This window comes from Gorilla gorilla, chromosome 14 (assembly GCF_029281585.2).
Source record: "Gorilla gorilla gorilla isolate KB3781 chromosome 14, NHGRI_mGorGor1-v2.1_pri, whole genome shotgun sequence".
Lineage (NCBI taxonomy): Eukaryota > Metazoa > Chordata > Mammalia > Primates > Hominidae > Gorilla > Gorilla gorilla.
Window position 1 is genome coordinate 113,119,082 of NC_073238.2, and position 27,146 is coordinate 113,146,227.

The 27,146-nt window shown below is 45.0% G+C and overlaps 1 protein-coding gene across 5 annotated transcripts in view; it reads left to right on the forward strand.

Moving 5' to 3' along the window:
- FARP1 (FERM, ARH/RhoGEF and pleckstrin domain protein 1) overlaps positions 1-27,146 on the forward strand; it is a 311,003-nt gene that overhangs the window by 264,127 nt on the left and 19,730 nt on the right. For all 5 annotated transcript variants that reach the window (XM_019039583.4, XM_019039582.4, XM_019039584.4 and 2 more), the window contains exons 14-17: positions 6,663-6,850; positions 8,059-8,148; positions 9,224-9,357; positions 21,818-21,896. In XM_019039583.4, the coding sequence (XP_018895128.3) occupies positions 6,663-6,850; positions 8,059-8,148; positions 9,224-9,357; positions 21,818-21,896 (491 nt within the window). The remainder of the gene's footprint in view (positions 1-6,662; positions 6,851-8,058; positions 8,149-9,223; positions 9,358-21,817; positions 21,897-27,146) is intronic.

A 27,146-nucleotide genomic window follows, 5' to 3' on the forward strand; every position in this document is an offset into this window, starting at 1 on the left:
GCTCCAGAAGCACCAAGAATGGCTGATGGGATAAATCCCTTACCCTTACTCCTGTTTCTGCCTCCTAAGGTTGCCGTGAAAACCTAACTAACCAAACCTCACCAGCTTGGCCTATATTATTAATCAAATTCCCTTCTGTTCTCTCTGTGTGTATATTTAATACTGTAGATAATATGTTTTATTTAAAATTTCTAATACACCAAAGTAATTTGAAATAGAAAAGGCTGGGGACTTCATTCTCATTTTTGTCATTTGTTTAATCAGTTTGGGAAAACATTTTCCGTTGTTCCATTGTATGCAGTGTCTTGTCAGCATGTACCTATCTAGGAGAAAACGCTTTGTTTTCAGCGTTCTGTCTTTACCCTCAAAGCATGGTGTAGCTTCTGTTCCTACACTGTTGGAGCACTGTCTGATGTCTTTTTTTTTTTTTTTTTTAACACTGCTGAATACCAATTTGTACTTGGAATACCTCTTTCCTCTAGAATACAGTGATCCTATTCCCCAAAGTGCAAGCTTTCATGTGGAAGCATCCTAAGTGATCGTCCTGGGTGGTGCCATATTTCACTAAAGTGGGAAAAGAAGAGGTGAACTTTGCTCTTCCAACAAGGCCTGCACTTTATACTTTGGGCAGTGCATGGGAGAAGGGGGGCCCTTGGAGGTGAGCAGGATCACTGTAGCTAGAGGAGAGGTCTCACTGAAACAGAACGCATCTGTGACTGTAGCTTGCATGAAGAGCCTAGACAGCCAACCATGGATTTGCCTTTATGTTTTGAATGGAAACATCTATTTCAATTGGGATAGAAACCTTTACCTATGTCATATCTGTAAGAGAATTTAGCTTATAGATATGTAGATACGTGTGTGTGTTGCTGGGTGGGGAAGTAGGTGGGAATGTAGAGAAGGCCTCACCTGACTTGGTCCCGGTTGGCTTCTGATGGCCAAGGAGCTGTTTTTCATTTTGGTGGGCACCCAACATGTAGGTTCTCACAGATGCTGTCTGGTTTCTTCTCTCCATGGCGGAAGAATGAAGTACGTCAATAAAGCATGGACTCATACCACTGGGAAGAATGCTGGCTTCTCCAGTAACAATGAGCTTGGTGGTTCTTTGAGCATGGAAGGCCAAGCTCATGTCACAGTGTATGCACGGTATTAATATATCTCTTGTTGATCTAAACTGAAGGGGCTTTTACTTGTCCTAACAGGTATCATGCTGTAAAAACTGTCCATTGTAACTGTTCTTTCCCACTGATGGCTGAAGCTTTGTCCTGAGTACAAGATGGTATTTTTCATTGGTACGAAGCACCATGTTCCCAACCCAAACACTGCCTCCACCACCACACCACCACCACTGCTACTACCACCATTACCGCCACCATCACCACCACCGTGTTCAAACAAAGCAGCATTCTCCTGTGTCTTTTCCTCATAAGTAAGAACAAGGTAGCACATTCATTTTTCCATTAGTGCATTTCAATTCTTTTCCTGCAAGTTGCATTGCTATTGCTTTTCTGAATTGCTTGATGATGAACTGTGAAGCTGATGCTTAGCTGCTTGTGAAACTTTTCTTAAAGGAACTGAGTCTAAGAAGCACACATACATTACCCTCAACAACCTCAGGTATCAAGAAGAGGACCACACTGCTAACATGGGTAATCCTACAGCCTGGCTTTTCTTGTGGAACTTTGTAATTTCTATAAAATACCGCCAGCTTTGCGTATTCCACTGAGCGAGGCCCCAACTTAGATATCAGACGCTAGTGAGTCCTGCCTATTCAGGAAGCTACCTATTATTCAGTATAATACTGCCCTTTTTTTGATAACTGGCTTTCAAATGGGATAATCTCTAGAGAGGTTTCATTGTATCCTCTTAGAGCGTATGGATTTAAATAGAGCCTTTCAAAAAAATAGATGAAAACCTACATCTCTAATGTATTTCCTACTTGGGCCTTTTGAGCATGTTCTGGGCACATAGAGATAAAATCTCCCATATTTTAGAACAGAATAAAAGAAGACAAATTATGGTAGATAAGTGGCACCCAGAAGATTGCAAAATAAATAATTTTATGTGGGGGAATATTGAAGAAAAAGCATAGAAACATTTTTATAATTGCACTTTAAAATTTTGGAAAAGAAAAATTGAGAATGCAATCAGTAGTCTCATTTTTTGTCAGTATTCTGTCAAATATTAGCTATTTAATAAGCATATCTCGGATTACTGTTTTTTTAGTTGTCAGTTTTTCTAGTTTCCCCCTTTATAGGAAAAAATAATACCTATGTGGTTAAAAACTGAGACTAATTTAAAAAACAGGACAGGTACAGTTAAGTCCTAGAAATGCCATTTTTATCACTTGAAAAATAGGTTAGAAATGTTTTTCTTTTCCCAGAATTGTGTGAGTTTGTTTTGAAGCCTTGAATACCGGTACGTGGTTAACAGGCAGCTTGTGCCCAATCCGAAGGCGGGAAGAAAGGCCTGGCTTTGGCTCACTGATGATAAAGTCTCCTCCCACTGCCTTTCAGCAGCTCTGCCGAAGAGCTGATCAAGATGCTGCAAACCCAGCTTCCCCAGACCGGCCAAGAGGGAAGAATGATGAGCGTGTTTTAAATTACAAAGAGAGAGCAGCGCAGGCAGTTTCTGGGCTGGGTGATAAATTGAAATCCATAAATATAGCAGTGCTCATTTGAAGTTCCATAATTGTTTGTGCCATGAGAATGTGTACGTTTGAAAGGATTTTATAAAGCAATTACTAGAAATGCCTCCCTTGAGAGCTGTATGACTGGAGGCGTTTTCAGTCCGAGGGGGGGCAGCATAAACCCAAACCTCTTCTAGATGAATGGCAGGGTGGCGGGAGGGGTCATGAAATCACGGGGAAGAGGTGAAGGATTTGAGAGCTACTAACCTGACATCTTAACTGAATGCCTAAGAAATTGCAGGGCAATTTCAGGAAATAGGAAAAATAATTTTGAAAACATTCGAAGCCTCCAGACTTTCGGTGTGTGACTGATCTTTTTTCTAATCTCTTTAAACTTCTTTCCACCTATTGCCTTAATAGCAGGTGCTTCCTCTTAGGGTCCCCCCAAATTATTTACCTCGAGCTCCCTGATGAAATTACTTTGCATTAATTTGTCATAAAGGGAGAAGTGCTAGAAATACCAAGGCATTGATAATTTCATGGAGTAGCAATGAATGTCAGTCACAGTTTCCTGTCCCCGTTGCCCGGGGCTGTGCCTTCAAAGCAGGTGACAGACTGCAAGGTGTAAACAAGCTTTATAATGCCATATAAATCAAACCGGGCTCATTTTACCTAACAACAGAACCATGTTTGTTTGCTTTTTTGTAAAATGGACTACTTCAGTGAAAATTGATTCCACGTAGTTCTAATAACTCTGTGACCTTGGACATTGGCTTTTTATAGACACAGCTCTCCACACCTGCTGGTGTGGACACCAGTTTGTACAGACTGTTGTCACACACCCTGGCTCAAAGTCAAAAGAGAATTTTAATTACTCATCAAGCTGCCAAATTCTACTAATTGCCCCCTTGTCAGCATATTTCATTAATTGCTGAAAGGTAAATGAGTTACATATTTTGTTTGGACCACGTCACCTATACATTTTCAAAGCCTCGGATTGTTTATCTTGCAAGGAGAGAAGGGTCCTCTTCTCCCCAGATGCAGCTCAAATTAGCAAAACTGAACTGTAGAGTTTCAGGCCTTTCCCTTCCTTAAAATGCTGATAGACTTCTAGACCAGACTTTGATATTTATTGGCTTATTGGTCTTGCTGTTTAAACACACCCATCGCCCTTTCTTTCTTAGGCCCTATAAGCAAAGCTGGAGTAGCGTCTTGGGAAAAGGCCAACTGACCACCCTAATTTTGTCATTCCAAGTCTGCAGAGCGCACATATTAAGTAGTTGTTACTGACCTCTTTAGGCTACGTGAGTGAAATGCAGCAAGCCTTCCCCCAGCAGCCTGTGGGCTAATCCTGAGCTGTTCCTTTGTTTAGGTACACGGGTGACCCTGAAGTTCCCACTCAGCCCTCTGTTTTCTGAATCCTGTCTCCTCTGTAGCACAGTGGGGATTGTTCTGAACCGTGGCACGCCTTCTTGGCGAGGCAGGCTCTCTTGTGGAACCATAGTCTGTTACCTCATTTCTTCCAACTGCTCTGTCCCCTAAATATGTGTTCCCAGGTGCAGTGCAGCAAGGGTGCTCGCTGTTGGCCTTTGAGAGTGGAGGTGGCTGTATCGGAGTGTGCTCACCCTACTTTTTCCCTTGCCCCGAGTGGCAGTTCTTTTCCTCTCTGTTGCCGGATGCTGTCTAGGGCCTGGTAGTTGCTATTTCCTTGCCTCCGCTCCCCTTCCCACTAGCCTTCTAACTACCTTTGATTCTCGGCTCCAACTCTTTCAATGATGAGGTGAATGCTTTTTCTGTTCCACGTCACTGCAAAGTCAAGGTGTCCAGCATGCTCTCACTTATAACTGCCTCACCCGATCTCACGCACAGTGCGAGAGCTGAAGGTAAGCCCCGGATGTTGCCAGATTATGGTGGACAAATAAAAAACAACTCTCCAACAGCAACTCACAAATGCATGAAATGTTTTAACCTCTAGACAGACTGCCAGAATTTCTCTCTTCTAATTCCTACTTGTAGTGATAACATTTTTCTTTTTGTGATTTTTTTTAAAAAAAAATAATAGTGTAGTACCTTGAAACAACTGCAGTTCTAACTCATTGTCACCATTTCTGTTTGACACGTTCCACTTCCTTTGCAATTATTGTATTTAGTTGTGCACTAGTGTCAATAAAATTGACATTTGTGAAGCAATTTCTGGCCTTTTTCTCCGGGGTTTTCTGGGTCTGGTGGTGTTTCGGGTGACGGGGTCTTTGTCTAACACAAGGCTTCATATTAGTGAGGTATATTAAAAATATGAGGATTTAAAAGCAGAGGGATTTTAAAAATGCGAGCTTACTGAATCTGCCTTTTCCTCACATTTTCTAATCTTGTTATCCAAGGATCATTGCACTAACCAGTAGTCCATTGGCAGGACGTCTGCCTTTTGTCATTCTCCAGGTACAGTGGATCTTCCTCCACTGTGTTGGCGGTGCTGCTGACTGCTCAACCTGGCACCAAGGGTGGGGGCTGGTGGTGGTTTCTCCAGGGTTCATTTATACTGGGACCAAATTCACCACCCTTACTTCATCAGCTCCATTCTAGGTAGGCTGTTGTATCTTGTAATTCCAAAACGCACATGCATGACTCCAGAGGGTGAGAACAGATGACAGGAAAATGGGGGTGCTCCCAGAAAACTGCCCTCCACCTTTTCCCTTAGAGATCTTCAGCGTACCAAGTAGCAGCGAGCCTGAAACTGTAGACTGGGAAATTGAGAAAGCGCTGACTTTGTCTTTCCTTATCATGGTAGTAGACAGGACTGCAGGTTATTTTAACTTTGCTTACCTCATATTAGCTCTAGCAAATCTGCTTTATTAGTATAAATATAAGTGTTAGGCAAAAACACTTAGGTTAGAAGTATATTCTGAAACATCCCATGTAGCTTCAGTGGGTTGAGATACAGATATTTGCAAAAGTGTATTGGCAAAGAGTGTCCTATACATATCATCTCCCTTCGCTGACTCATAGCAGGTAACATATACTTTTTTTTTTTTTTTTTTTTTTTGAGACAGAGTCTCACTTTTTCGCCCAGGCTGGAGTGCAGTGGCACGATCTCAGTTCACCACAACCTTACCTCCCTGGTTCAAGCAATTCCCCTGCCTCAGCCTCCCAAGTAGCTGGGATTGCAGGCACCCGCCACCACGCCCAGCTAATGTTTTTGTATTTTTGGTGGAGACAGGGTTTCATCATGTTGGCTAGACTGGTCTCAAACTCCTGACCTCAGGCAATCCGCCTGCCTCGGCCTCCCAAAGTGCTGGGATTACAGGCGCGAGCCACTGCGCCTGTCCACATTTTCATATTACTATGGTATCCTTTCTCAAGGACTCATGGTACCCTGTCACTTTTATCTTATAAAGGGAAATTGTGATAATATAATGACGTCTGGTTTTGCATGTTGAAGTGATCACATATGCCTGTAATGTGATGCTAGTGTTTCTGTCCCAAACAGTGAGAGACATGGAATGACATCACCAGGTATAACAAGCTTGCTTCTGTTCTTTGTAGAATGGGGAGTTAGTTGCTTGACCTTTCTGTTAGCTGTGACCCATTGTTACGGGACGTAGTGTGTCCTAAGTACACCAGTTGCTTAGATGCCTGTTAGTATAGTTGTATTTTCTAATCATGTCCCCATGTCTCATTGTGACATAGACACTGTGTCTTTCTTGAGTAATTCTTAGAAATAAGCAGTAGTTGGGAGATGAAATTCCTATTTTGGGATACACTATGCTTTTAAGCTATTTTAATTGCTGTCTAAGCAGAGTTCTCTATCTTATCATTAATTATGTAATGAGGCTCCATTGAATCCTTCATACTTTGGTATCTTTATTAAGGCAGCTTTGACTTCGGAAAAAACTAGAAAATAAAGAATCGCTTTAGGTTTGCCATGGCGGGGTAGTCAAAGTTCTTACGATTTGAAAAAGGTGAAAGAAGTGAATAGAAATCAGGTCCCAGAAAAAAATTACTTTTTTTTTCTTTAAAACTTCTCATCCACAAACAGGCTCCCTGACTGGCAGTCCTCACCTTTCCGAGCTGTCTGTGAACTCGCAGGGGGGAGTGGCCCCTGCCAACGTGACCTTGTCTCCCAACCTGAGCCCCGACACCAAGCAGGCCTCTCCCTTGATCAGCCCGCTGCTGAATGACCAGGCCTGCCCCCGGACGGACGATGAGGATGAGGGCCGGAGGAAGGTACAGGGCCGAGGGCTCAAGCGCGTGTGTGGCTGTGTGTGCACGTGTGTTTGTGTGAATTTTAAAAATTGTACTAAAATATACATAAGAGCAAAGGTACCATGTGAGCCATTTTCAAGTGTACAGCTTGCTGGCATTAAGTACATTCATGTTGTTGTGCCACTGTCCCGACCATCCATCTCCAGAACTTATCTTCCCAAACAGAAACTACATCCATTTGTCACTAACTCCTCCTTCCCCCTCCTGCCAGCCACTGGCACCTCATTCTACTTTCTGTCTCTATGAATTTGCCTACTCTAGGTACCTCATATAAGCAGAATCACCCAGTATTTGCCGTTTTGTGACTGGCTTATTTCACTTAGCATTCTGTCTTCATGGATCATCCATATGTAGCATGGATCAGAATTGCCTGCCATTTGAGGGCTGAGTGATGTCCCACTGTGTGTATAAACCACACTTTGTTATCCATTCTTCTGTTAATGGACAGTCATGCGGTTCCCACCTTTTGGCTGCTGTGAACATGAGCGTCCAGGTGTTTGTTTGAGTCTCTGCTTTGAAGTCTGTTGTGTGTACACCCAGCAGTGGAGTCAGGTGGACTCCTATGAGAAGTGGGCAAAATGGCAGACAACAGGCGACCTCCTTGCACTTATTGTTTAAAGAGAAAGCAAGGTTGAATGGCCGGCCTGCTCCACAGTGAGGCTGGCTGCCCACCTGACTGACAGTCGCCAAGGGAGTTCAGGTCGATGATGCCACCAGCTGATCTCACCCCTGTCCCTTTAGACCCAGCTACCATGTGTTCCCACAATGTAACTTCCATGTCATGAACACCAACTCCACCAACGGACATAGGACGAGACAGTTCCTTTTTTATGTATTTCCTTTGCCTAATTTGAGTCCTTTTGCTGATGGTAATTTTTACCTGGAAGGAAACCTTCCTAGACTATATTCTCATCATGGAAATCCATTATCTTAGCCTAGCTCCTCACATGAAAAGGAGAGTAATTCATATTTATTCTCTTAACACAAAAAGGAGAATACATTCTTATTTATTCTCCTAACCCGAAAAGAAGAATAAGAATTTTATTTCTTGTTGATGCCAGCTAACAAAAGATCACAGGTTAGTAACATATCACTTTAATGAGGACATTCTCCGAGACGCATACTCAAAAATGATTATTGCGCTTTGTTTCTTTTGCTGGGTTTTGCAGAGATTCCCAACTGATAAAGCGTACTTCATAGCTAAGGAAGTGTCTACCACCGAGCGAACATATCTGAAGGATCTCGAAGTTATCACTTCGGTATGTGCAGTATTTCCCCAAAAGGATTCGATTACATGATTTATCTCAGCTAATACTCAGCTGTACGGGGAGGCTGGAGCTAATTAAATGTTGGATTCCCTGACTTCAGTTGAAAGGATTGTGGTCCTAGGGTATAGAAATTAAATGCTAATAGTATATTTAATTGGGAATATATGCTATAACATTTTTGATAGTGATGATTTTCAAGTGCAAAAGAAGGAAGTTCCTAAGGCAGAGAAAATTAAAATTAAACATTTTACCATCTGTGTGCACCAGTCCAGAACATGTCATGTTTTGCCCATTGCCAAGTATAACTGCTGATTTTTGTTCACGGGAGACGTCGGAGGTGAACAGGAGATTCATTTTATCTTTGATAATAAATTGAGCCTTGTCAGCAAAATCTGCCAGAAGACTGCCTTTTATTATTTTAATCAGTCCTGCTCAGTCTTGAAAACAAATTCAGGGCATTGCAGATGTCTTCCTGACCCCTGGATTCTGGGAAAGCACTAGCCAATTGGGAGGGAAATTGGGATCACTGAGTTTCTGATCCTCTGGGCTGTGGATTGTGTTAGGCCCTTGACAGGTGCTCACTAAGCGTTGTGAACCCAGCTCACCTCAGCGACAGGAGTGACTTTGTGTGAAGGCTGTGGCTTTATTCCCAGGTTTGGCCACCTTCATGCCCAGTGTTTTAACAAAGGAACAGAGATGGAAGTTCTTAAAGGAATGAAGCACAGAATATTCAGGTCATAAATTAGTGGTTATCCAGTGAGTCGGCCAGAATGGAAGTTTTGATTCGAGTAGTTCCCCATTTAAGAGATTTCTCCTGGCTTTAACAGTCAATGGGTAGCAAACTGCAGAAAGCAGTAATATACAGATGGGTGCTTCTTACCCCGTCTAAGGAAAGAAAGGGGAAGCAGTAAGGCCCGGGCAGCCCTGTGTTCCTGAAATGCCAAGAACCTCGCAGGAAAGCCCTGGCTCCTCCCAGTGCATTTGGCTGCGTGTGACTTCTGGAGAAAACTGCAGACACTCGTCATTGATCTTTCCACCTGTAAGTGCATCGTCTTCTTCTTTCCAGTGGTTTCAGAGCACAGTGAGCAAAGAGGACGCCATGCCAGAAGCACTGAAAAGTCTCATATTCCCGAATTTTGAACCTTTGCACAAATTTCATACTAATTTTCTCAAGGAAATTGAGCAACGACTTGCCCTGTGGTGAGTACATTTCTACTTCCCAGCTACGTTCCTCCCTCCCTCTTGCTCGTGTTATTTTTACGTCGTCCCTGGATAGTCAGCAGGCAGGAACAAAGATGAAAGGCAGGAAACTGGCTTACAACAAGCCAGCCCTCAAATGATTTTCAGTTAAATCCTACATGCATTCAGATCTCATTTGCAGTTTCTTTCCTCTGGTTTGCAGTTCTTCAAGACGGATTTTTTTCCCTCTCTTACGATGATTATATGATTATCACAAAATAAAGACAGTAGTTACTTCTGGAGGGGCAATAGGGATTATAAAGAGTAGGGGCTTAGGAAGGCTTTGAGGGGCGCTGGTAATATTTTACTGGTGCTTGCTTTAAGTCTTGTATGAAGTACATACATGTCTTGTGCAGTTTTCTGTATTCTATTCCAGTGTTTAAAACATGCTTTGAAAAAGAGATGTATGTGGCGTGTGCATGCGCGCACACACACACTTTTACCTTATCTTGAATTATCATAAGGATCTGTTTTAATACATGAAATGCCATTTGAACAAAGACATCCAATGAATAATTAAAATAATAGAAATGACCTAAGTGTCCATCAATAGCAGATTGGTTAAAAATTATCTTAAGCCTGTCCATTAAATACCAAATGAAACATTAATGTGAGAGAAGAGAGAGGTACAAAAAACCAGGAGAAGCTTTATGGACTGTCACACGCAGAATCCTCCACACCTTTACCTAAAATAGAAGGTTTTGTAGACAATTCCTATGGCAGTTTTTTAAAGACAATTATATGGAGAGAGACACACGGGGAGTTGATTGTCTACTAAACATGCATTTGAAAAATGCCAGGAGAAAATAGCAAAAGGTTTTTGGCAGAAATAGAACCCATTATGGGCTGTATCCTCACTACCAGTGAGAATTTGGTTTGGAGTGGCCTCAGGGGCCCTCAGTGACTGTAGGGCCTGAAGGAGCCCTATGCGAGGTTGTCCTGCCTCTGGTGATCCCAGACTGTGGCATTCAAGCGTCGGTTTAACAGCTAAGCAGAGCTGCTTTCTGTGTTGTGAAGCCAATATGCTGGGGCAGCGGAGCTCTCTGATCCCCCTAAGTGATGTCCGGCTTTGTACATTTTTTATACCTGGAGGATAATTCATGTGCAGTTCTCCTTCCCTTGAGAGAGGGAGGTGACAGGCATTACTGAGAGGCCCCAGTGGGGAGAGCACAGCCAGAATTGGAGAAATAATAGGTACAAAGTCAGCCTCGCTGGAAATGGGAAAAATTGAAAATGCCACGTTAGAAAGAGTCTTGGTATTATGAATATAAGAGAAATGTCACTTTTCAAAATTAAAAATAAAAATTTGGGCACAGTGGCTCATGCCTGTAAATCCCAGCACTTTGGGAGGCTGAGGCAGGAGGATCACTTGAGGCCAGGAGTTCGAGAACAGCCTGGGCAACATAGCAAGACCCCCATCTCAACAAAAAAATATTTAATTAGCCAGGCATAGTGATGCAAACATGTGGTCCCAGCTACTGGAGAGGCTGAGGCAGGAGAATCACTTCAACCCAGAAGTTCAGGGCTGCAGTGAGCTATGACTGCGCCACTGCACTCCAGCTTGGGTGACAGAACAAGACCCTGTCTCCAAAATTAAAATTAAAATTCTACCAAATGTAACTTACCTTCCCAAGGTTGACCTAGAACCTTTCACGTGTGTTCTGCCTGTGTCTCATCATTCATACAAAGTTGAATGATGCTCTCATAATGGGGTCAAAGACCTTACAACTCTGGAGAACCCATTTGGCAGTTTGTTCTCTGGCGAGCGAGACGTGTGTTAGTACCGTCTTAGGCAAATCTTCCTGGAGGCTCAGGGCATCTTGAGCTGATGTCACTATAGCAGTCTCAGTGCATGTGGCAGTTGATTTAAATAAGGTTGGAGAGGCCACACATAGGAAATGTCATCAGTTTGCAGTACCCTGAAAGCCCTTCATGGTGGCTTTGGCTGGCTCCCCCATTGGAGGGCGCCACCAGAGAGAAATGCAGAGAGCTGTCTAATACGACTCATTTTAGGAGTAAATGCCGTACGCATGGATCTTCCATGGCCATAAATCTTTACCTTATCTGTGAAAGAGTAGTGAGTTGCTTAAAAAGCAGTTGATATAATTTGATTCCCAGAGGGTTTTCAGTAGAGTATCTTTCTAAGATCCATAATGTAACCCATGTTTTACAGAAAGACATCAGAAGCGTGTAAAGTTCTCAAAGCTAGAGAGAAAGCAGATAGTCAACAAGCAGCTCCATCAATGGGACCTGCAGTAGCCTTTCAACAATAGACCTAAACCAAATACACGACACTGGTCAGGGATCGTTGGAAAGGGCTGCAGTGAAGTTAAGCTAATCAATTACTCAAGAACATGACGAGGAGGACCTGGTGTGGCAGGAATTCCAAGGGAAAAAGGTTGAGTGTGAATGAGTTTAGTATGAGCCATAGACCAACACAGAGAGAAACCAGTGTCTCTCTAGATCTGCACCTCTCAACATCGGCTCCTCATTGAAGTCACCTCGAGCTGCCTGATATAACCCAGCCCTGTTATATCAGAGTCTCTGAGGGGTAGAACCAATGCATTGGTAGTTTCTAAACTTCCCAGGTGATTCCTAAGTGTAGCCAAGGTCAGGAACATTTGCCCTAAAATGCCTCATTAAAAAGAGCCCAGAGCCTAGAAAAGGATGGCTCCTTCAAAATTCAAGGTTCGGCACTCCTGCAGAGCACTACACCACACTCGGCTTTCACGTGTGAAATGGGATGAGAATGCATTCCATTAAAACAAAATGACTGGATGAGAAGAGACTTTCCAAAGCATGATGGCTCCCATCAGGTACCTGCAGTCTGGTCCTGTGGGAAAGGGCATATGCATCTTCTTAGCAGAACCAGAGGACAAAATTGAAACAATGGAGTGAATTTCCAAAGAAGCACAATGTCTGAACACAGAAAAGGATTTCTGAAGCCTAAGTGCAGCGTGGCAGTGAGAGTCTGCCTTGTGAGGTCAGGAGCTTCTTCACCTCAGGGGTGCTCCAACAGAAACTGACTGTTCATGTCCAGACAGGATTTGTCTGTGGAGCAAAACCCCAAACCTGGCGGTGCCTCAGGGTCACTGGGCTTGGGAACTGGAGGGGGCTTTGAAAAAGGCAGATTGCCAGGCCCTATCCAGCTCTCTTGAATCAGAGCTTTATTAAGAGTGAGACTCAGGAATCTGTGTGTTTTCAGTACTTCTTGGGGTGATCGTGATGAATACCTTTTCTGCAACAACCGACCCTGCAGTGCCTCTGACAGTGCTAACAGTCTATGATTCCTTGGTTTGCATGTCATAGACTGGTTATAACTCTTGTTTCTTAAGTCTACAAGCAATGCATGAAGGAATATATTAATGAATGAATGAATGAATGAGTGAATGAATGAATGAGTAGGTGAGTGTGTGCGTGGCAGGCTTTGCCCATGGGGGACTTGCACTCTCAAAGGAGGAGGCAGGCACATAGGGCACAGAGGGCCGGGTCCTCTCACAGGTGTGGGTGTCACATCCAGGGTGGTCATGGAGCATTGCTGCCAGTTCTGTCCCTGAGGACACACATGTACCATCATTGCCTATACAGAACAGGCAACCCTTGGGCTAAATCTGTTCAGTGAGAAGAATGGATCACAGGGAAGTTTATTAAGAAAGGATTCACCCTGGCTACTGACTGACAAACGGCGCATGTGTGTGTTCAGTGCATGTATGTGTACCCATGCCTTTCCTCACATTGCCGTGATACAGAAGCACAGGTTGGCTCCTGTCGATTGGGATGGGTAAGATCCGAATTCGAGGTCACACCCCCGCCGTGGGGCTGTCTTCAGCTGTAGGTGTGGGCCTTGTTGAACCGCATTTCCTCCTGGGTGAAATGTGGATGGCATCTCCCATGCAGAGTGTTAGGCAAATGGCACAGTGTCTGGAAGGGGCTTAGTATACTGCGCTGCGCAGAGAAAGCGGGGAAGCTGATCATTTTTTAAAAATTAACTTTTTATTTGGAAATAATTCCAGAGAAAAGTTGCCAAGACAATAGTATTTCTGTATGGTCTGCACCCATCCTCTTCCCGTTAACATCTTATGTCACCATAGGAGAGTCGGCAAAACTAAGAAAACAACGTTGGGACGTTACATTAACTAAAGTCCAGATTTTATTCCATGGTAATATTTTCAATGATTATCATTAATGGAAAGAGATCTAAAGTATAATATGCACCAAAAGTTCCCCAGAATTTGGTACATAAGTGATCTAGTGAGTGTGACCTTCCCTTCGCAGTCCTGCATGAGACTGCAATATACTTCCATCAACAGTGGGGAAATTACAGGGCAGAGAAAGTCTCAGGAAGTTTTCCGGAATGATTAGGCTGAAGCTCAGTTCAGCAAACACACCTGCCCCTATCCAAATGTCACCTTCTCCTGAGTAAACACACCTGAGAAGGAGATGGACGCCCAAGGCCTGCTTCTTGCTGGCAAAGCCACATTACCTGCTTTCTTCAAAAACAAGGAAACTGGTTTGGTGAGTTCTAATAACTTCAGGAGTTCTTTTCCTTGTGAAAGCAAGAACAGTTTACTCAGCTGTTCAAATGAGTTCAGAGAAAGCCACTTAACAACCTTTGGCATGAAGTCAGGACTCCCAAATGCCAGCCCTGAGGTGACTGGCAGAGGCTGAGTGCAAGGTGGCCAGCTGGGTTCCCCGAGACGGGTAGAAGGCCTGCTTTGCTACAGAGTGCCTTGGTAGATTCTGCAGGGTACAAAACTCCACTTACGAGCCAGCTGGGAGCTGGGAGACAGCAAGCAGTCAGTCATACAAAGAGGCCCTCGGAATTGGCTATGGGGTGCACGCAGTTTTCATGGGGGATCAGCTGCATGTTTTAGGAGAAACTTTGGCCAGAGTCACGTGGAAAGCATGCGGGAGACTGGCTGGGAGGACCAGACTGACTGAATGTCGAGATATCACTGAGCAGCCAAGGCTCTGCGAGACAGTGAGGAAGGAGAGGGGAGGCCACCTAGAGTTTTGAACACAGTCAGCTCAGAGGATGGTCATGAAAATGGGAGGGAAATCAAAGAAGCCAGGAAGAAAGAAGCATACAAGTACGATAAAGGAAGATGAGCTTGCTTTGGGAATGATAATTTTGAGGGCCCTGTGATAAAGTGCTCCGGACAGTTGGAAATGTGGGTCCCAGGCTTTGGAAAGAAACGAGGCAGAAAGGTGTAGGTTTGGAAGTTATCCACAAGAAGAATCAGATCTTTAAGGAAGAGAACATTGAGAGGAAAAGAGAGCTGAGGGCAGAATCTTCTCGACTATACCTTTATGGCAGCTTGCTTTCCATAAACGTAGATCATGGCAGCATAACAACCAGCAAAGGAAACAGAAGAGGCCACCAGAGGTTTGAAAAAAAAAAAAAAAAAAAAGAACACATAGGGATGGAGGGTCCAGAAGATAGCAGGTCTTGGAGAATGGCAGCCAGGAGGGCAAGGATGGTTTGAGGAAGGTAGTTCCTGGTGTACAGGAGCAGACTCCGGGCAGGAGGAAGTCCTGCAGGGGTAAGAGATGTGAGAAGGGTGTCCTGAGGGATTGGAGATCCCTCCAGGGCAGAGAGGGGGCTCTTTCAGGGATGGGACACTCTCATAGCTGCTGTCAGGAGTTTCACAGAGGGAGCAGCATTGTGCTGCCGTGATGCTGGGTGGCTGAAATGGAGATGACTAAGGTCAGAAAATTGTTTTGCTGCCCAGAAAAATGGAGCATCTTTATAGAAGCACCAGTGAGCCGTCATAGAACAAAAATGAATTAAATACTTTTCTCATCATTCTACTAGCTCTCTGAAGCTTCAAGTGTTTGTGCTAGGTATCATTAAAAGAAAAATCATAAGCGTTCCTCAAAAAACTAAGCACAGAATTACAGTAGGATCCAGCAGTTCCACTCCTCAGCATGTGCCCCAAAGAACTGAAAGCAGGGACTCCAGCAGACGCTTGTACATCAGTGTTCATAGCAGCTTTATCCAAAGTAGCCAAAAGGAAGAGGTAACCCAAATGTCCATTGACATGAGTGGCTAAACAAAATGTGTGATGGAATATGCTTTTATTTATTTATATTTTTATTAGTTTTTTAGAGACAAAGTCTCACTCTGTTGCCCAGGCTGGAATGCAGTGGTATGATCATAGATCACTTCAGCCTTGAACTTCTGGCTTCAAGCAATCCTCCCACCTCAGCTTTTCAAAGTGCTAGGATTATGGGCATGAGCCATCACACTTGGCCTTGTTTCCTTTTTAAGCATGAGTAAAATTACATGTTTATTTGTTTGTTTTGTTTTGTTTTTTGTTTTTTTTTTGAGATGGAGTTTCCCTCTGTCACCCAGGATAGAATGCAGCAGTGTGATCTTGGCTCACTGCAACCTCCGTCTCCCAGGTTCAAGCAATTCTCCTGCCTCAGCCTCCCCAGTAGCTGGGATTACAGGCGTGCATCACCACACCTGGCTAATTTTTGTATTTTTAGTAGAGAAGGGGTTTCGTCATGTTGGCCAGGCTGGTCTTGAACTCCTGACCTCAAGTGATCCACCCGCCTTGGCCTCCCAGTGTTGGGATTACAAGCGTTGAGCTTCCACGCCTGGCTAGATTCCATGGTCTTGAGCATAGCTTTGAGCTAGTTTTTCTTGGATTTTCTGCCTTAGTCGTGACTATATAGCTCACAGTGCTTTGAGAGCAAGCTGTTTCCCTGAGACAAATGAAACCGTTTTGCCAATTGCCAGAATTGCAGGTGGGTTTCTACTAGAAGACACTTGAGAGAAAGCACTCTCCAGGTCACTAGACGAGTCTGACGCAGCTCTTCTCTTCTACTGTATTTTAATATGTGCCCTGTTGATAACAGGAATGATACCGAGGCTCACCTGGATGCTATCAAACCTGCCCTTGACCGGGTTGTCACTTTTGATCCTCTTATTCAATTCGACCTGGTGGTAAACCTCAGGAAGGCAAGAAAGAAGCTATAGCTTTGAGCAACCTAAGAGTGTAATTGACAGACTTGAGGGTGGCTGAGAATGGGAGGGCTTCTGTCTTCTGTGTTTCCTGCAGCTGCTGAAGGCGTGGCGTTCCCGGCCCATTGAAGATACCTCTCGCACAAATGTCGTCTTGACAAGTGGGCATGTGAATTAATGCTAAGACCAATGGGACTTTAATGAAAAATCCACATATATCACATGTGGCTGATACATATGTCATACACAATATGTTGGGTCAGGCACAGTGGCTCACGCCTATAATCCCAGCACTTTGGGAGGCCGAGGTGGGTGGATCACCTGAAGTCAGGATTTCAAGACCAGCCTTGCCAACATGGTGAAACCCCGTCTCTACTAAAAACAGAAAAATTAGTTGGGCGTGGTGGCAGGCACCTATAGTCCCAGCTACTCGGGAGGCAGAGGCAGGTGAATCACTTGAACCCAGGAGGCAGAGGTTGCAGTGAGCCAAGATTGCACCACTGCACTCCAGCCTGGGTGACAGAGCGAGACCCTGTCTCCAAAAAAATACACACACACACACACACACACACACTCTGTTACTCTGGCTAATTTGTTTGCTTTTGGAACCCAGCCACCCTCCCCACCCCATATATTAATCTAGGATCCGTCTGTTCCCACTTACTCATTTCACACTATGCTTTTCACTTACATAGACACACAAACTTACATAATTTCATACTTTTTTCCATTTAGAATAATAGAGACTGCAGGGAATAGTGAGGACAATGGTGTGTGGTATTGGTGTTGCAAGTGAAGACTAAGAGGCTTCAAAAAAAGATCTATTTTCGGGGTTGAGCAAGCATCTAGAGGTAGAGCAGGGGGACAAAAATGAGCCCTCAAGCTCCAAGCTGCACCGCGGGCATGTGTGCTCTGAGGAGATGGCTCTTCATGTTGTGGCAAGGAGAGAAGGGGAGAGCTGGGTGATGAGTAAACGCACTTGGGTTTACATTGGGCCCTTGGGGTATGCAGTGTGCCAGTCACTGCCCTCTTTCATGGTTAAGGAATCTCCCGGGGCACTTCACCACAGCCTGGCCAAATGTTACTGCCTTCCAGAAAACACGTCCTCTCAGAGGGAGCCCGCACCCTAGGGCTCGTGATGCTTTAGAGGACAGTTGGGAGATTTTATTGCCACCAAGGTCACCAGCACACTGTGAACTGTTTATCTGATGTTCTGAATGGGCTTTATGTTGACCCTGAGGTTGGGGAGGTGAATAGAAGGGCAAAGTATTGATTTATCCTGGCTGGCTTTGCCCCTGCCTGCGACGACAGCCCACAAAAGTGTTTCCTGGCAGTTGGAGACAAAACTCGTCGTACAGGCTGTCCTTCTGCCTCCTCTTAGGGGGGTGATGGGCAGAATACTCACAGTCCACCCTTGGAGGCAACCTTGCTGTTGGTCAGCGGTCCACCCACAGTTGGTCATTTTCATGTCCTTTACTTCTTCCTTGCCCTCAGTCTGCTGCTGAATGACTGACCAGCTCACATTGTGGTGAACAAAGTTTTGATACGAGGTCAGGAAGACTTGAAAATTCATGACGTGTGTGGGTGTGTGTTGCGTCCTTTGCTGAGGTGATGTGTAGTTGCTCCTGGGAGTAAGTTAATCACATTGCACAGGTCAGAACTGAGCATCCAGGCAGCTTCTTAGCAGACTTTACATGGTTTTCCAAAGTGAAATTGTCAAAAGAATTTTCGTCTTTGTTGCTGTGTGGTAATTACCCAGGCAATAAATATGTGGCCCTGCCTTGCAGACAAGGACCCCTTTCTTGTGAGGTTAACATCCAGAGGACGTGGTGGAAGAGTTATAATTACTTTTTCATGTTCTTGATAATACAGCGACCTTTTAGCCGTTCATAATAGAAGGAACACTTCGGCTTTATAGATTTGGAGGCAGTGACATGTAGAGGAAATAAAACCATGAGGATGTTTCTAGATGGGCAGCAGGAATTTGGATTTTGTCCCCGGTCCCTGGGGCTGTGTCCTGTGTATTTGGACCCAAGCAGGGCTGGGACTTGCTATGTGAGCTGGGGTGGGGACAGGATGGGACGAGAAAGACAGATGTGCTTGTGTTTGCAGTGACTTTAGAGGCCCCTAGCCTGTACTCGCCACATCGCGTAGAGCTGACCCTCTTTACAATTTGGGATTTGCATCTTCCAACTGCACAGAGGTCTGATGGTGCCAACCCAGAGCCTTCTCTACCATGAAAGATGCTGGGGACTTAGAGAGAGATGGATGTGGGAAGGAAGGTTCTTTTGACTTTGAAGCTTTAACGTCAGTAGATAATAAATAGTTGGCAAAAGAATAGAGAAAGTGAAATAGATGACATTTGGCTTCCATCTCATTCCCCACCGCCCTTGCCCAGTGTCCTCTTCCCAGCCCTTCATTTTCTCTTGGGTAGGGGTGTGTCTGTGAGAGAGAGGATATTGCTTGTTACTGATGGAAGCCAGAATCCTCCCCATTTCTTCTCCCGCAATCCAGGCTCTCACTAGAATATCTAAATGATGTCCTCTGAACTTAAGTCCTTTATTTCTGTATGTTCTCAAATGGCAGATCCATTCAAAAAATTCTGGAGCCAATTATTTAAGTTCTAGATAACGAGGCCAGGCACTGTGGCTCATACCTATAATCCCAGCACTTTGAGAGGCTGAGGCAGGTGGATTGCTTGAGTCCAGGATTTCAAGGCCAGCTTTGACAAGATAGTGAGACCCCATCTTTACAAAAACAAAAAAATTAGCTGGCATGAAGGTGCACACCTCCAGTGGCTACTCAGGAGGCTGAGGCAGGAAGATTGCTTGAGACCAGGAGTTGGAGGCTGCAGTGAGCTATGATGATACCACCACACTCCACCCTGGGTGACAAAGCAAGACCCCATATCTTTTTTTAAAAAAAAAATTTTTTTAAGAAAATGGAGAAAGAGGATTTGGTGTTGGAAATAAGATCCTCAAATCTGGAACATTTTGTGTTTGAGATAGGAGATATGGGGTCATTCACATGGAGTGCTCTGGATGATCTAAGAAATGCATTACCTGGGTCAGCTGTGGTTTGGCATCATGAACCGAAACCACGGCACATAGGAGGGCTTGTATAGGAAGAAGTAGAGGGTGAAAAGAGAAGACTACCAAAGGATTCCAGAACACACAGATAGCTTGGGAGCAGCCTGAAGAGGTGGCCACGAGAATTGAAGGGTTGGCCTGAAGATGAATGAGGGAGTCTGGAGAGGAAAGCTTCCCGTAGCGGATGAGCTTGGAGGGGCACGCAGTGGGGCTGACCAGCCTGGAGAGCCCGAATATAGGAGGAGGGGAGGTGGGCTCTGGTGGTTCAGAGGTTAACGGCCATCTTCCCAGAACCTTTTCAGGGGAGCAGTGGGGAGAGATTCGTTTAATTAGCAGAGGAGCGGTGCCAATTAAAGCAGCTAAGAGAACGCAAAGGACTGAGGATGCTGTGCTGGTGGAAGAGAATGGACCAGGTTGAAGACCACCAGCACACAGGGCAGCAACGAAGACCCAGGAAGGAGCCTGGGGAGCCTGGGGGTGCTCTCTTTTCTTTCATTTTAGAGAAGGTTTAATTACCTAAAAGGTTTGGGTGCCCTCAGTCTTCCCTGTGATGTAATTTGCACTATATGCTTAGTTGGAACCAATAGAATAAATAATGCTGTTGATTGCCTGGAATGTGAAGCCAGGAGCAACCTGTTTCTACTCACGATGACTTTTCTACCTCCTGGGTTTGCTTAATTAAGCGTGTGCATCCTCCTTGCCCTCTTCTGTTCGTCAGAAGATCCTTGATGTATCGGAGATTGAGTCAGATGTATCGGAGATTGAGTCAACAGTCAGGAAGGCTCTGAGTGTCCCAGTGGAAGCCATTTCTCGCGTTGCCGGAGGGTTCTTAGCCACCATATATGTGGGGTGTGTATTAGTCAGGGTTCTCTAGAGGGACAGAGCTAATAGGATAGATGTATATATAAGAGGAGTTTATTTAGGAGTATTGACTCACACGTTCACAAGGTGAGGTCCCACAATAGGCTGTCTGCAAGCTGAGGAGCAAGGAGGCCAGTCTGAGTCCCAAAGCTGAAGAACTTGGGGTCTGATGTTCGAGGGCAGGAAGCATCCAGCACAGGAGAAAGATGTAGGCTGGGCAGCTAGGCCAGTCTAGTCTTTCCATGTTCTTCTGCCTACTTTTATTCTGGCCATGCTGGCAGCCGATTAGGTTGTGCCAACCCAGATTGAGGGTGGGTCTGCCTTTCCCACTCAACTGACTCAAATGCTAATCTCTTTTGGCAACACCATCACAGACACACCCAGGATCGATACTTTACATCCTTCAATCCAATCAAGTTGACACTCGATATTAACCATCATAGGGTGTATGTAGATCCCGGGTCCCTCCTGACTTTGGTTGCCGGGTATTTTTTTCCACTTTGAAGATCTCTCACTTCCTATTAGAAGCCTAGTGCCAGTTTTGTTTGTTTGTTTGTTTGTTTAATTTGTTCCTTTCATGTAAGTTGGCTTCTGGTTTTCCTGAACAGTTGGTTTAAAGGTAATTTCCAGGTTCATTGTTGAAAACCATGTTTTAATTGTCTCTGGGAAATTCCTTCCTCATTGATGGGAAAGTCGGCAGCTATGCACTGGCATGGTGTCTGGTACATGGACAGTACTTAGTAAGTACTCACTACCATCCATGTTTTTATATTTCTCTCTGCGTTGATCCGTTGCAAGGTGTACGTGTACCCCAAACCTCACTGAAAGTGCCCACAGCTTTGCTCTCTAGCACCCAATATATCTGGGGGACCATGGCCCTCCCCTCCACGCCTCTCTCTCTTCCTGGGCCACACACCCTACCCTATTCTATGGCATTTACGTCACTCCCACCTTAGGTACCATCTCCTGTCCTTTCTCAGTTATGCATTTCTCTTTGCAAGGGCTATGGACAGCTATTGGTTTGCTTCAGGCAAGGGCTCTTAGAAACAGAAACCTTCCTCTGGGGCTGAGTCTTGGCTTCCTGCAGGTGTCTAGCAGTACCCATCTCTAGGATGGAATCTTGTTTACAAGCTACTTACTGCAAATGATCTCTGTGCTGACTTAATGATGCTAAAATCACCCAAGTGTGGATGGAAAAAAATTAATCTAAAATCAAACTCCAGTGTGCAGATGGGTAGAGTAAAATAATTAAACCAAATTAAAAGGATTGGAAATTGGTTCTCTCTTGTCTCTTTCAAAGCGTAAGTGGAATTCTTTGCAGGATGAGTGGGGTAATTTCCAAGTCTCCTTCCAACGATAACATTCCATGACCCCATAAGAAGTTCAGGAGATGTCCGGGGAGGGGTGATTGGAAAGGAAGCAGTAGGCTGATATTTGTAACCCAGGGCTGTCATGTCACTACTGATGCTTTGTATTTCCAACCCTTTGCTTTTGCTCTCAGGGAAGGCCGCTCAAATGCCCAAATCAGAGATTACCAAAGAATCGGCGATGTCATGCTGAAGAACATTCAGGGCATGAAGGTGAGCTGGTTGAGATTTGGGTGGAGCAAAGTTCACCAAGGAAAATCGAGTGGGGCTGCCATGGGCATAGGCTGTAAGCCATTTCCATCAGCATGCATCACCTGATTTGACTCTCTACACCAAGCTTGTCCAACCCGCCGCCGAGCAGCAGCTTACAGCCCAGGACGGCTTTGAATGTGGCCCAACACAAATTCATAAACTTTCTTAAAACATTATGAGATTTTCTTTTTGGTGATTTTTGGGTTTTTTTTTTTTTCTTTGCTCATCAGCTATCGTTAGTGTTAGTGTATTTCATGTGTGACCCAAGACAATTCTTCTTCTTCCAATGTGGTCCAGGGAAGCCAAAAGATTGGACACCCCGGTCTAATCTAAGGCACATCAGGAAGATGGCTTTTTGGCAAACCCTTCTCCAACCTTTCTAGATAATTTTATTTCAAAGCATGAATGAAAAGCCAATCACTTTAGTGAAAGCATTTTTAGTAGGTTTTTTTGTTTCAGAAGTTTTGCATTATACCCAAAACAAGTGTTTTCTGTGAATGGATGATTCAAAACTTCAAAAAAAAAAAAAAAAGATGTAGACAAACATTGTCTGACTGAACATTTCATTTTCAGTCCGTTGTTTTGGTTTCTTCAAATAACCATGACAAAAATGTTGGATTCAGAGCTGTGTAGGTATTTCAGTAAATTCTATGACTTTAAATCAGTGTACGAGGCAAATATGGTTTTTTTTTGTTTGGTTGGTTTTGTTGTTGTTGTTGTTGTTTTTGAGATGGAGTTTTGCTCTTGTTGCCCAGGCTGGAGTGCAATGGCGCGATCTCGGCTCACTGCAGCCTCCGCCTCCCAGGTTCAAGCCATTCTCCTGCCTCAGCTTCCCAAGTAGCTGGGACTACAGGTGCACACCACCACGCCCAGTTAATTTTTGTGTTTTTAGTAGATATGGGGTTTATGTTGGCCAGGCTGGTCTTGAACTCCTGACCTCGGGTGATCTACCCGCCTCAGCCTCCCAAAGTGCTGGGATTATAGGCATGAGCCATCACGCCTGGTCGCAAATATGTTTTTAATCATCCAGCAATATCTATAATCAATGATATAAAAGTGAAATTATATCCAAAGAAGTCAATAAATATTAAATTAATACTCTACCACATTTAAAAAGTCTGTCCCATCTCTTATATCTGAAATCTTCCTTTTTTTGTTTTCATTTGAATCCATTAATAATTCCTTTAACATACAATGTTTTAATTTACACAGCGTCTCTTTTGAATGTACCTGTACTCACATTTTAAAGCAATCTTCCTGAATCTTAACTGCCCACAGCCTGTATGACAACCTTAAAAACTAATAACTGCCCAGAGAAGCTAGCAACCCCTTAAAGAAGGTGCTCATACTGCCCCCATTTCAATCCATCCATCCACCTGTCCATCCACCCAGTGCTAACTGAGCACCTACTATACACAAGACACTCATAGAATGAAATTACCATTAGGGTTTGTCTTAATTCCCATAAACCTAGCTAAGTGGGTTAGCATTTAGTTTTTTCCCATTAAAATGATGTATCTCAGCCGGGTGTGGTGGCTCATGCCTCTGATCCTAGCAATTTGGGAGGCTAAGGTGGGAGGATTGCTTTGAGCCCAGAAGTTTGAGACCAGCCTAGACAACATAGCAAGACTTGTCTCTATGAAAAATAAAAAACTTTAGCTAAGAGTGATGGTTAGTGCCTGTAGTTCCAGCTACTCAGGGGGCTGAGGGGAGAGGATCACTTGAGCCGAGCAGGTTGATGCTGCAGTGAGCCATGATTGCACCACTGCACTCAAGCCTGGGCAACAGAGCAAGACCCTGTCTCAAAAATAAATAATAAATAAACAAAGATGAATCTCGTGAGGGAGAGACAAGAGGAGGATGGTCGGTGGGTAGCACAGAAAAGACAAGATCAATTGCCACTCAAGGGATTTCCTGTCAGTCTCTCTTAACAAAGACCACGGTAACATTGACTGGATCCTGAGGTATTGTTTGTTTTTTCACTGTGTTCAAACAGCAACCCTTTGCAATTTGAGGCAATACCAGAGAGAGGCCGTGGAAGTGATCAGGGTTGCAGAATCCTATGCAAAAAAAGAAAAGCAAGAATTACCTAAGATGTTCCATAGCCACAGTATTTTGAATGGCATGAGCTATGGCTGAGGCACAACAGATAGAAGGATAACAGACATCTTTTCCACTTTCCGTGGGAGTTTCTGAAGTTAATGTATTTTATCTTTCAAAGCAATTTTAGCTTTACAGAAAACTTGAGGAGAAAGTACAGAGTTCTCATACTCTTCCCTCCACCCCTAAACACACAGTTTCCCCTGCTATTAGCCTTTTGCATTGGCGTGGTGCACATGTGGAAACTGATGAACCAATACTGACAAGGTTGACCATTAGGGCCCCCTCTTGGAGGTGTACATTCTATGGGTGTTGACAAATATATAATGACAGGGATCCACAGAACAGTTTCCCTGCGCTAAAACTTCCCTGGGCTCCACCTATTCATCCCCCTTAGATGCCCCCCAAATCCCTGGCAACCACTGATCTTTTCCCATCTGCATAGTTTTGTCTTTCCAGATGTCACATAGCTGGGATCAGACAGGATGTAGTCACTGCAGACCGGCTTCGTTTGCTTTTCAAAAACGTCCTTTTTCCTCTCTCATGTAACAGGACGCTGTTTCTGTTGTTCTCTCCCATCTTTTCCCTCTTTTCACATGCTCTGTACTTTTTCCAAGGCCGTTCTGGTTTCTCAGCTTTTCTCCCTGTGTTCTTCAATCTGAGATCACAGCTCCCCAGGGAGGCGCCCTCTTCAAGGAGGCTTGGACTCTGGTGTGGGCCTTTGGGGACAGCAGCAGAGACCTGCCAGGTTCATCTCCACCCGCGGGGACAGTCCCCAGTGTGGTGCTGTTCAGCAAGTGTCCTTCGTGCCTTCTCCAGGTTGTATGCCAACTCCCACCGCTGCTTTTCCTCAGAGGCTGACATCCTACCCTCCCCTCCCCTAACCCAGCGCAGAAGACCACCTAAAAATACACCTGATATCCGCTCCTGGCGTTCTTTCTCCTCGGTCTGGGGAGCTGGCATTTCTGCATTCAGCCAGCTTCCCCTGCTGTGCTGGCATCTCAGGAGTGTGCTGATGCCATGAGCGTTTATAGCATGGAGCTCTGTGCAAGCAAAATAAAAATAGACGGAGAGGTTGCTGAGAGTCACTGGCAGCCTTTTTGAGAAGTTAGTTGGGGTTTTTTTTAATTGCTGTTTTTATTGTTTTAAAGAATTTCTATAAAGCATGGAGGGGCACAGCAGAAGTTTCCAGAAATGTGAGAAGCCCAGGCCAGCACTGTTGTCCAAATGCTTAGAGTGTTCTTGAGCCTGCAGTGTCTTTCCCGCTTCACTCCCACCCCCGACCCGTGCACTCACCGGCTGTCATCAGTCTCAGCCTGATCGGCTCTTCCCAGACTCTGCACACAGGAATGAGGTCACACAACCAAGGGAGGGTAGTCCAGGGTCTTTAACCACCTCCACAGAGTCAGAGACACCCAAATCAGGATCTCCAGCCCACACTGTGAATGTCCACCTGCACACATCCATCCAGACACACAAAAACACTTGGAAATCAATGCAAAGAAAGGGCCTTTCATCCTGACCTTCACCTGCTTGGCAAGTGGGGACCTTCATTCCTTCCTGTATTGCCTGTCTCTCCAAGCTTCTACCACCTGTACCTCCTTCTGACACTTATACCACTTTGCTTCTCCTGGCTCTCTGTTTTCTTCCTGCTAGGCGACCAGGCCAGCTTCCCAGTGAGTCACCTCCCACCAACCCAGCCTTCCAACCCACTACTTATATGATGGCTGGAGTCACTGTTCATACAACACAAAACTGACAACGCAAAGCCCTCCTGGTTTCTCTGTGGTTTGGAGAATGCAGTCCAAACTCTAAACCTAATGAAGAACGCCTCTACTCTAGTCCTAGGCTGTCTATCCAGACCCTGCTCCCAACCCTTCACCTTCTACCCTGCCTTCCAGCCACCGTGAACTCATGTGTCCTCCCAAGACCCCTGCCTTGGCCTGGGTGTGTGCATTGCTTCGTTTGCTCTTTAGTATATACAGGGAAGACCTTTGGACACCCACTGTGTATGCCAGGCCCCCAAGGATGTGACGACATGCCAGGATGTTACAACATGATGATGCCCTCTCAAAATCAAATAGGGGACCACATGTGTGATAGCATCGCACAGAGCGACACACACATGCACGCACATGCATGCACACACATGCAAGAGCATGTATAACTGGTGCAATCTGAATAAGCTCTGTGGGCTGTACCATTGTCAATTTCCTGGTGTTGATATTGTACTCTAGTTTTGCAGGATGTCACCATTGAGGGAGGCTGGGTGAGGGGTGCACAATCCCTCCCTGTATGTTTCTTTGCAACTTCCTATGAATGTCTGTTTCAAAATGGAAAGTCATGAAATCAACACAGCAGGGAGGCTGTGTGATAAGGGCTGTTGTGGACAGACACAGCAGTGAGTGTGGGAGAATGCAGGAGTACAGAGCAGGGCAGGCCCCGGAGTAACCCCGAGGGATGGGGGGTCCTCAGCAGGGGTCATTGTGTGCAGAGTCTCTGGGTGCGAGAGTGTGGCACATTTGGATGCAGGGCGGTCAGTGGGTGGCTCAGGGTGAGTAGCAAGCGTCAATGCCAGAGAGGTCAGAGGGATCCCGGCTTAAGGGGAGTCTGTTGAGTGGCATTGCAGAAAGTTCATTCAAGGGGCTCAACTCACAGTGAAGTGGAAGGGGCTGGGAGACCACACAGCCAGAATGAGAACAGTGACCATGGGAAAGAAGACAAGGGCAGGTCCCACATTTTCTGGAGGACAAATTGATAGGACCTGGGGACGGGTTCATACAAGGAAAGAATGTGGAGTGTACCCCAGGTTTTAATGTCGTGAGTACCTGGCTGGTGGTGGTACCCATCCTGAAGTTAGAGAATAAACGCGGGGGCCCCAGCTGAGGCAGGAGGAAGTGGGCATGTGTCTGGACAGCTGTGTTTCCAGCTTTTTCCGGGGCGTGGGAGTGGAGAAGCCACTGAGGTTGGGCCATAGCCTGGATGAGAAATCTAGATCTGGTGCCGCATTTTCCTCTCTGACTTGGGCTACTCGCCTGTGCCCGATACTACCATAGGCTTTTCTACAAAAACAAGTCAATTACAAAACCTTTCATCATTTTGTGCCTTTTA